General features: G+C 36.8%; 1 protein-coding gene across 1 annotated transcript in view; it reads right to left on the bottom strand.

The window, feature by feature from the left end:
• Window positions 1–156: 156 nt before the first annotated feature.
• The window catches only part of htra1a (HtrA serine peptidase 1a), a 34,145-nt gene continuing 23,147 nt past the window's right edge, over window positions 157–11,154 (bottom strand). The window contains exons 4-9 of the mRNA XM_073869381.1: window positions 5,543–5,737; window positions 5,315–5,347; window positions 2,983–3,097; window positions 2,846–2,903; window positions 2,357–2,446; window positions 157–1,299 (exon numbers count right to left, since the gene is read on the bottom strand). Of these exons, the coding sequence (XP_073725482.1) occupies window positions 1,125–1,299; window positions 2,357–2,446; window positions 2,846–2,903; window positions 2,983–3,097; window positions 5,315–5,347; window positions 5,543–5,737 (666 nt within the window). The 3' untranslated portion in view covers window positions 157–1,124. The remainder of the gene's footprint in view (window positions 1,300–2,356; window positions 2,447–2,845; window positions 2,904–2,982; window positions 3,098–5,314; window positions 5,348–5,542; window positions 5,738–11,154) is intronic.

Raw genomic sequence — 11,154 nt, 5'->3', positions numbered from 1 at the left:
AGGTCTCCAGAGTTTACTAAATAAAGGCCTTTGCTTCAAATAGTTGTTCAGATGGTTCCTAAATTAAACGAACAAAAGGCAATGTTTGTCAGTGTTTTTCATTACAGTTGTTTGTATTGAAAAATACATCATACATATTTATTTAGTTTTGCTACAAGAATGATTGTTATAAAAACAAAAAGAGCTTTTTAAACTTTTCAATAAGTTGCATATGTGGCACTGGGAAATTTCTCATTTCTGAATGTTCTGGGTTTATTTACAACAGGTCTGACTCATGCCTCTTTCTTGGCATCTTTAGCTGTCAGCTGATTTGTGTCTCACATTTATCATACACTGTACACAGAGAGTTCATGACTTCAGCTGATTTTGCTGCATGGCCAGAGAGCAAGTCAACCCAAAAATACAGAACTCACATTTTGTTTGCCTGTACTATTACTTTGTTGGATTAATTGGTATTGGTAAAAAAGTTACAACACTCTTTTGTCTTTTTATATGTGTACTGTATCCTATTGCTGCTGTGATTTATATATTGCATGCACTTATGAGTCACAAACAGCACCAAAAAATGATATTACTCATAACATCTGGTCTAGAAAACATATGTGTCAGTGTGTTCAAATGTTTCATTTTGGTCTCTGTTTGGTTTGAATGTGTGACAGTAGGCTTCAGTGTAATGTGAAACTTTTATTAAAAAACAGCTATGCTCTTTAAAAAAGCAAAATATCAAAATGTTTTTAATAATTTCAATAGCAAAAATAAAAAAACAGCTTATTTTTACGAAAAAATGATACAAATTCTAATCAAATTATGAAAAAACTAAACTGCTGTGCATTCCAATACATTGTTGAGAACTTAAAAATAAATCTTTAAAATCTAATAATATCTAATAGTGTTTGTTGAACAGTAAACAGTAGTAGTATCCTCTAAATAATTATGATAAAAATGACATTAATACATGTGAACATGGATCTACATCAATGTGCTCTGTACAGTATAAAATCTTCAGGCTGAGCTTTCACCCTGCCAGTCATTTCAAGAACATGGATAGATGTCCAAGAAAAGGAGTGGGGCCGCAGACACGCCCAAGTAAGTTCATTGGTAAGGAGCACCAGGCTTAGTCAGGGTCAAGGGTCAATCTCCATAGGGATGATAGTAAGAATGACGTCCTCGTTTCCTCGTCGAACAACCACACGTAAAGTGGTGTCTTTTTTGATGGCTGCGCTGACATCCGTTGCCGAGGAGATTTGCTCACCATTGATGGAAATAATGACATCGTGTTCTTTAAGTCCAGCAGCTGCAAAACAGAATAGGAAGATATGTGCAAAATAGTACGTGAGGATTAAAGTAGCTTCATGATCATGCAAGTTTACATAACAGAGATGAAATCTCTCCAGTACAAATTAAACAGTGCTGGATTTCTCAGACTTACACCAGAGGAACTTCCAAAACCAACACTGAGGACCATACGTAACGTGTTTGTACAGTTGTTGTAGAACAATACGCTTCATTAACACTTCAATATTAAAGGCATAATTGCTCTATAACTCATTTTTAAAACAAACCTACATTTATATAAACAATTACATGGTATTCAAATCTCCATGGCAAAGAATAACATCTTATATACAAGACTTCACAAGTACTTCTTGTGTGTTGGACTGTAACTGTGATATTTGGTGATCATCTGTTATTCAACTGTGAATCATAACCAAAGTGGTGTTATACGGACAACGGAAAGCAGTTGTGTGTGTATATTGCTGCCACCGGAGCATGTTCTTAACATGGCCCAAATTTTACAAAACTAAAAATGTCTTGGATCAGGATGTGGTATTGGACTGGTGGTTGTGGAATTATATCAAAACAGCACAAGAAATTTCATCACATGGACCTGCAATCCCTGACTGACCGTCAGAAACACTTTAGGACAGTGTTCATTTCGAGTAAGTGTTTGCCTTTGTTGCTGACAGGCATGTAACAAAGAAAAAATGCTTTTGTAATGTGGCTATGATGTGGCAGTGCCTGAACTGTGTGGCGAATAAAAAGAAGTGACAGTTCAAGGCATAGTTCAGAATTTTAAGTGAAATGCATTATGGGCCCACATCATACATGGTATCAAATAATACAGAAGAAGAGGTTTTAATAAACATACAGTATTGTACTGAGACATCAGCAGAGTTTTATGTGCGTGTGAATATAATTTTAAACATGTGGAGGTAGAGGGAGCCAAAGACAATATTCATCTACTGTATGATGCCATGTGCACATGGCCAGCAAAAACAGACTTGCAAAGGAGTTGACCTGCACTTTTGACTTCATTGGCATTATAGGATGTAGAATTTATGAGACTTACGCTGCAGCTGGGGTTCTAGAGATGACCTCGATGACATAGGCTCCTGACGTGATGTCAGGAAAATCCCGCAGTCGACCTTTCAGCTCTTTGGACAGTCTGTGAGCATAAATTAATATAATTACATCAAAACACATTACGTGGGCCTATCAGCGGCTATTTATAACACTGTGAAATATGGCACTGCAAACTATAAAAACCTCACACAATTACATATTCAGGACACTTAATATGGCCCAGTCCCATGGGTTGTTTTTTATAAAACAGTTTTTGATATTATTTGAATTTCACTTGCTACAAGAAAGTCACAATATGTTTTGTCAGTCTGTTTTGAAAGTCACATTACAATTATTTTTTGTTTGTTTGCTTTTTGCAAATGCTATTGATTCACCCTATTGTGCCAGACCTTAAAATGATCAAATACATGTTAAAAGTGACAAAATATTCACAACTTGCATTATTTTGTTTGGTGATACATGGAAAAGGCTGTGTACTTACGCAGGAGTGAGGGTCATCATACGAACACCAATGTATCTTTTCATTATTGCTCCACGGCCTAAACACAGTATCGAATGAGATAACCACACACTCCAGAGTATTTTATATCTCATTTATGTGTGTACTGTATGTTATACCTCTGGCCTGTCTGTCATGCGACTCGGCAAGAAACTGCCGTATCTTGTCTGACGGAATAGCGAAAGAAATTCCTGCTGTGACTTTTAATGTGTTGATTCCGATCACCTCACCATCCTTTAGAAAAAACAATGATAAAACATGTACTCAACTAGCTATTAGAAAGTTGTAGAGGGCAGGTCAAATAAATAACACCAAAACCTGTAGTGCCAAATCTAAAATCTACTGCTTTTTCAATGAATATGCACACTTTTTTTCTTTAAAACTGAAATTATTAGTAATTATGGTATAAATACAGTACTATGCAAAATTCACTATTAGATTAGATTATAGTGATCATATACTAAAAGGATTATTAGGAACACCTGTTCAATTTCTCATTAATGCAATGGTGTAATGGTGTGGGGGATGTTTTCTTGGCACACTTTCTTCCCCTTAGTGCCAATTGGACATCGTTTAAATGCCACAGCCTACTTGAGCATTGTTTCTGACCATGTCCATCCCTTTATTACCACCATGTACCCATCCTCTGATGGCTACTTCCAGCAGGATAATGCACCATGTCAAAAAGCTTGAGTCATTTCAAATTGGTTTCTTGAACATGACAATGAGTTCACTGCATAAAATGGCCCCCACAGTCACCTGATCTCAACCCAATAGAGCATCTTTGGGATGTGGTGGAACGGGAGCTTCGTGCCCTGGATGTGCATCTCACAAATCTCCATCAACTGCAAGATGCTATCCTATCAATATGGGCCAACATTTCTAAAAAATGCTTTCAGCACCTTGTTGAATCAATTCACTTAGAATTAAGGCAGTTCTAAAGGCAAAAGGGGGTCAAACATAGTATTAGTATGGTGTTCCTAATAATCCTTTAGGTGAGTGTATGATTGTTTCTCAGTCTCTTTAATAGAATACATCCAGAAAATACAAGAAATTAGGAACACCTATATAGTATTAAAAACTGTATAAAAATGTAAACTGATGTGTCAAGTTTTTAGGGTAAACTCCCCTTCCACTTGAGCAATAGCAGAAAACTGCAGGATCACTTAAACATAAATAAAATGAAATCCTAATTTTAAAGAAATTAGTCTTTTTACTTAATTCTGCTCAAAAACGCTCAAGATGTGTTTAGTGCCAAGAGAGGTCACACTAAACACCAACGATGCCTAAAGAAGACATTAGTCCTGAAAATGTAATTCTGTATATATTTTTTGTACATATTTCCTGTATGTATCTTGGATGGACATTAAAACTTCTAAAACAACAAGTCTGGTGGTGGTGGCCTAAGACTTTTCTGTATATAGATATATTTTTCACTGAAAAAAAAGATTCATTGAAATTAATCAATTTTTTAAGGTAAGTGGTTGCAATCAATTTATTTAAGCTACATTTAAACAAAAGTTTTATATTTTATTTTACTTTACTAATCTTTTTTGTTTAAATGTAGCTCAAATAAATTGATTGCAACCACTTACCTTAAAATTTTTTATTAAATTCATTGAATAATTTTTTTCAGTGTACATGGTTGGTTCCAGTCCTTGATTCTGATCCCTAGAAAGGTATTTTAACATATTTGAAACCTTCACAGTTGGTCAGGGACTATTTACCAGCGTAAGAAAGGCTTTTAATGATTTTACTTCACAAAAGTTGCATTGATACATATTTTTTTGCTTTAATATTTGTATTGTGTTGGAGCCAATGGAGTAGTGGACAGTGCTCAGAAATATGGTGAATGGCCCAAGCATGCAGAAGCAGCAGTAAGGTACTCAACGTGCCGTATCATAATGGATAAAGGCGTTGCATTGATTCCACTTTGCATCATGCCTAACAGCGCCCTTTTTCCGTGAATTATTCACGAAACAGCACAGCCTCCTGATCCTTATTGCTTACGTTAAAGAAGTCCTTTTAATATGAAATGCTGCAATTTAATGTTTTTTAATAAGTACTTGTGGTAACATCTAAATGAACTGCTTTCATTTGGGTCAGATATTTTATGTAATATGACTAGTTGATCCAAGTCATTTTTAATGGCCAGGTGAAGTACAAACAGTACTTACAGTAACAACTGCACATACCTAATTTTTACAGTGTAAGTTCCTTAACATTAGTATATGTACAGCAAAAAGATTCAGGATCAGCACTTGGATCAGATATTTGACACATACATTAGGACTAATGGCCTGAGTACCACCATGTAAAATCCCAGGATAGGATTACTGTAACACCAGACACACATACACACACATATGCTGGGAAAATAGACCCTGATCATATGCACCCATGCAAATATGTGAACTGAAATATGTATTGCAACAGTCTGAGAATGCTCACCAGATTGACTAGCGGTCCTCCTGAATTACCAAACTGTAAAAGAAAGAAAAATTATTAAAAAAAAATGTATTAGGACATGCTGGTGTTTAATGGCTTAGTTTGTGTGTTTATGGATTTGTGAGCAACCCATGAACAGCCACATGCTCTGCAAGGGACATTTATGGTGTATGTTGTTGTATAATAAATAAAACAACTTTGGATTAACGGTACAGTATATAATTCACTAACATTAATGATGGCATCGGTTTGTATATAATCCATATCAGAGTTCCTCAGTCCCAACTCTCTCCCTCCTCTCTGTGTGGTGCTCACAATCCCGGTGGTAACTGTATTCTGAAGGGAAAACGGGCTGCCGATGGCAACCACAAATTCTCCTGGTCTGAGGTCGGCCGATCGCCCGAGTAAAAGTACAGGAAGCTTACTCTGTCGGAAAGAGAAAAAAAAACATTGTGAATATAGATTTTATTAACAGTCCATAAGACAAAAATATCCAAACCCTTCACAATCATAAGGCTTGTAAAGTTTATAAAAGAAATCCAACAGTGGCTACCCGACACAGCTGTTTTGACATTTTAGCAACTTTATAACACTGCAGTGTCAGTCATGTCATAAATGGCACACATAGGCGTTCCATAATTCTACCCTTCAATTTACTGTGCCAAGATCTGCCATACAAACAGCCCCATTATAACACCCTGCTTCCGCTATCAAGTGTCTGCAAGGAGTTTGGATTTTAAATTCGGACCTCTGAAACCTTATCACCAGGCAACCATTATGACATCACGGAAAAACAGGCAGTCAAAACGGGACAGGACGAATCGGAATGCTGTTTTCCTCTTCCAGTGGGGTATCATTTAGGGAATCTTGCCTCTCAACACAAAGGCCTGATTAGTGCGATGATCATGACAACAGAATATCTGTGTTTAGTCACTGGACTGATTTCTGTTTTGTTTACAGAGAGTAAAAATACAGCCACGGAGTAAACAGCGAAGACCAGGAGCTTGATATTCACACCAGACACAATTACTTTTTGCAGATACCTGTATATATGTGACTCTGTGTCTCTGTCTGTAAAATCCAGGCTGAAGTTTTATAATTTAATTATGAGATTAGGAGCATATGATTTCAGTCATTGGTCTCATATTAATTTCAATCTCTCATGACCTTACTCATTCAATATTAAAGATATAATTTTTTTACAGAATGTTTGGAAACACTTTACTTGAAGCGGGGTTCATGAGACTGACACAACACCTTTATAATCATGACATGACACGTGTCATGAACATGAAGGAGCTTTTATGCTTGTTTATGACAGCTGTCATTAAGTGTCATTTGTTCAATTATGTCATTTTTAATGCAAAGATGACATTGTTTGAGATGTCTTTGTTATGAAATCTTGACATAAACAACTACAACATTACTTGTCATAAATCTGTCATAAACATGACATAGCTGTGTAATTATTAAACTTAAGAAACTACCTAGCTTTAAGGGTTAACATTACATTAAACTGTCATTTAAATGTCCTTAAGTGTACTGTCAAATAATTTTATAACAGCATTATGAATATTTTTCTTGACCTCAAAAACAGTGGTAGAAATCGAACTTGTCATTAATATGTCATTAAGTGTTAATACTCTGTCAAATAATTTTAAATACCTTAACAAATGCAACAGACATGTCAAAAGATTATACTTTATGTATGTGCACAATACATAAAAAACTGACAACTTAAAGAGTAACTAAACCCTAATCCAACTTTTTTTAGTTACTGATCTGTAAGAATGATGGTTTATTAGTGCTGTTCATTGATTTTAGTAAGTTTTTTGACATTTGGATATAAAGCAACATGATCTCACAAAGTTCCGTGGGATAGTCACGGAATTTTGTGCTCATTTTTCCGTGGCATTCTCACGGATCTCCGCATTTTTCCGTGGCCCTGCTACGGACTGTCTTTTTCGTTGCATTCTCACGGATTGGTTACTCAACTGCTTTTTCCTATTTTCAAACCATTTTCACCTCGGTCTAGGGTTAGATTTGGTGTTTGCGTTAATATGTCACTTTAACTATTAGTTTATACTATTTTTTCTGCTTTATTCTTTTATATTTTCTAAACTTTAAACAATTGTTGCCTGGCGTTGGGGTTAGAGTTGGGTTTGGGTAGGGATGTCATTTCATGTAAATCTAACCCTAAACCGAAGCGAAAATGGTAAGAAAATAGGACAAAACAGTTGAGTAACCAATCCGTGAGAATGCCACGAAAAAGACAGTCCGTAGCAGGGCCACGGAAAAATGCGGAGATCCGTGAGAATGCCACGGAAAATTTAGCACAAAATTCCGTGACTATGCCACGGAAATTCGTGAGATCAGGTTGATATAAAGTGTTCCAATACTACAATATATGGTGTAAAAACGTCTGAGTGCTGCCCTCTTCAGGTTGAACGGTGGCTACTGCAGTTGAATTTTCTTATTGGATGTTGGGTCCAAAAAATGACTCATGACGTAAGTAGGTTCAAGCTTACCACGCCCTTGTTACGATCTCACCACACACTTGGTACGAGCTTAGTTCGTCCCCTCTATCTCCGTTGGGATCTGCCCACTTTTCTTGCATTTTTCAAATATTGCCAGTGGGTGGAGTCAGGCTCTGACCAGGGGTTTAGTTACGCTTTAAGCATTTTAGTTTAAAGTAGCAAAGTAGTGTGAGCTCTGTCTATTGAGATGTCAAGGCAGATATGGAATGGAAAACCTTGAAATATTATTACATTAAACAGTTTTATAAGAAACTGCATTGTGCAGAACTCTTTTCATCACAAAGCAATGCATAATTTCTGCATTTTTAGTCACTGCACTCTGCGCTACTGACAAGCATCTATCTAAAGGAGAGGCAGAATAGAGTGGATGGCCAGAGATGAACAGTAAACTAATCTTGAGCTGTTATCATCAGGTGAACTCTCTGCGAACTTGACCTGCGCTTCTAAAGGTTTTAAAAAATAGAATAGGATAAAGAGGATGATGGCTGATAAACAAGATGATATAAAAATTGCTCTCCTCCTCCTCTTTAAACCCATTTCTTCCACTCAACAGTACGGTTTATGTACAATTTAAGTACAGATATATATCTTTGAAGTACTAATAAGTACCTGTGAGGTACTAATATGCACCCTTTATGTACAAAAGTGTACTTTTTGAAGAGGGTCCTGCCCCAGTGACAGCTTTTGTACCTTTATGTCTTCGAGTATAGTGAAAAGAGGATGGGATAAAGCAAAGTAAACAGTGTAAGCGCAACTATTTAGCATTGGCACTAAGTTAGATAATTTTTTTATAAATTACTCTTAAAAACTTTTCTTTTCAGTCACACAGCATTAAACACACATTGGACACATTTTGATCTGCATCTGTGTTCACATAACAGCTGTTTATTATTGACTTTCATTTATGTTAATGTATTGTGTATTGTGTTACATCGCAACGCTATCAAGTTTAATTAAAGAACTGAATTGTTCAAACAAATCACTCCTGATTGGCACACTGGTTATTTGGTTCACTAAAAGGAATCAGATCAAAACAACCATTTGTTCATAAATCACACGCCTCTAGTCTTAATGAAAGATGCCACATATCACAGCTGCGAAATGTAACTGTGTCAATATGTGCACGTGCTGTGATCAAAATCAGCTGCCAATGGTCCTGGTGGGAAGATCAGCACTCTATTAGGTTACCATTTCAAAAGAGTGAGATCATTCCTGAGACAAGAAGGTCATTTCAAAACTCACACCACGTATTAGCCACAGCAAAGTCAGCCATTTTGTGTCAATGTGGCATTTTGGTCAACCATGCTGAATCTGCGTGAAAGGATAGTTTATTTAACATCCACATGGAAAACCACCCTGTGAGCATTTCCCGCTCTTTGTCCTTACCACAAGATGACTCGGTGTTCGTGTTCAAACTCAAAATATAGGCTACCATCGGTATATTCATACAATAATTGTACAACAGCACAGTATAAAAAAACATAAAACACTTCTTTACAGCATACTGTCTGTATTATAATGCAGGCATATATTCTGTAGTGATTTACTCGACAAGTATGGTTTTTCTAGCAATGCTATTTGACTAAAGAAATCTTGCTGGTGGGCTCATTAAATACCAGCACACTTGACTTTTTAGCAGGTTGAGAGGTTAACAAACAGCTCATGAATTCTATTGAAGCTTTTCTTTGTGAGGCACCGCGCAGGTCAACAGTCCCTTATAAACCAGCAGAAACACCTGCATTCATCTGGCTTATAAAAGAACGAAAGAACTGAGTTACCCAGGTGTGTTTGTTAACAATTCTGCAGCCAGGGAATACCCATCAATCCCGGACATGTAAAAACAGTAACGCCCTTACCCGATGCCAATGAAAGAACTTCCAAAACAATACAAAGATAACAAAGTCTATGTAAGTCCGATAGGGATCTTGAAAGAGAGGTAGAAGATACATAAGATGAGCCAAAGGTTTTATCTAATTTACGCTTAGATATAAAACCATCTTATTTACTGTAAAGACCCAATGTACATTCCAGACTGTTGTACCAGTCTTTACACATGTACCAGCCTGACTCACATTAGATGAATATAACAAAGCACGTATCAATGAAAACAAACACCACTCGATTCACAACTGTGGACATAATGTTCTCTAACTGGCATGAGGCAATTAACGCACCAGCCTACAAAATTAGGTGTGATGTGTTGCTTTTGTTTGGTAAGGTACATGTTGAGTTAATAACATCAGTTTGAAGATCCAAAACAGACTTTTCCTGAGTAATTACACTGCCCACAGCTTTAAAATCCATTCTGGTAAGTGCGCTTTAACATGCAGGTGCAAAATGGGTAACATAGTTAAGGAAAGGTTTATGTTATTATTAGCCTGTTGTCATGTAGCTAGAGAGTTTCCAGAGAAACGGTTGTCTTTCACACGCACTAGAAAAACCTACACAGGCTCATTGGACGTATCTATTTTTCTGCATAACCCGACATGCGTCCCTCCTGGTACGTACGGCTGCATCTTTTACCAGGCACTTGTTGTTTCTCCGAAGAATGCCAAGAACATGTTGTTCACAGGAAGCATAGTGACGACTTACAAAAGAGAAATCAACGAATGATCAAAATACTGCTGTATGGTTTAGTCACCTCTGTTTTATTAAAATGAAACCGTAAGGACATTGTAAGTCGCTTAGGCATGCCGTGCATTTGCTCATATGAGACAATAAATAAATGGCACAAATCTACTTAAAGGAGTGGTTCAATGGTATTTCATGCATTCTGACTTATTAACAAAGTTATAGAGTTGTTTTCTCATGCTAAACGTAGGCAAAGTGTCAAAAAAGCAGTTGGGCGTGTTACAGAGTATTTCTGTGCCGAACGCACTTTGCCAGGGTTCGAACATGTTTCGGAAAGTTTTTTCGATTATGGGTCCAGCTGACGTTTCAGGGGTTTCTATCACTTCTTTATATGGGCACTTCCCCTGGAAAACCCCGCCCACCCGTCAATCAGCGGGAGACGCTAGAACTTACAAACATCACATCACGCGACACAGCTTTGTTTAATTACAAAACTCAACAATGGCATGAAAGAAGAAGTGTGTTTTTAGATGTAAGGAGAAGAAAGCCAGCCTTATGAAAACAATGAATATAGTTTATTATCCGAGGTAGCAGCGGAGTTTTGCGTGTGTGTTTGATGCGCTGGATTTCATTGAAAAGTCCCAACCGGGTCATGAGTTGCATGCGGTAAGACAGACTTTTGTCTTATGTTGGAAATAGGCGCATGCATTTTATATACAGTTGAAAGAAAAAGTA

Source organism: Misgurnus anguillicaudatus, chromosome 7, assembly GCF_027580225.2.
Source record: "Misgurnus anguillicaudatus chromosome 7, ASM2758022v2, whole genome shotgun sequence".
Classification (NCBI taxonomy): domain Eukaryota; kingdom Metazoa; phylum Chordata; class Actinopteri; order Cypriniformes; family Cobitidae; genus Misgurnus; species Misgurnus anguillicaudatus.
This window is presented reverse-complemented; position numbering and strand designations above follow the sequence as displayed.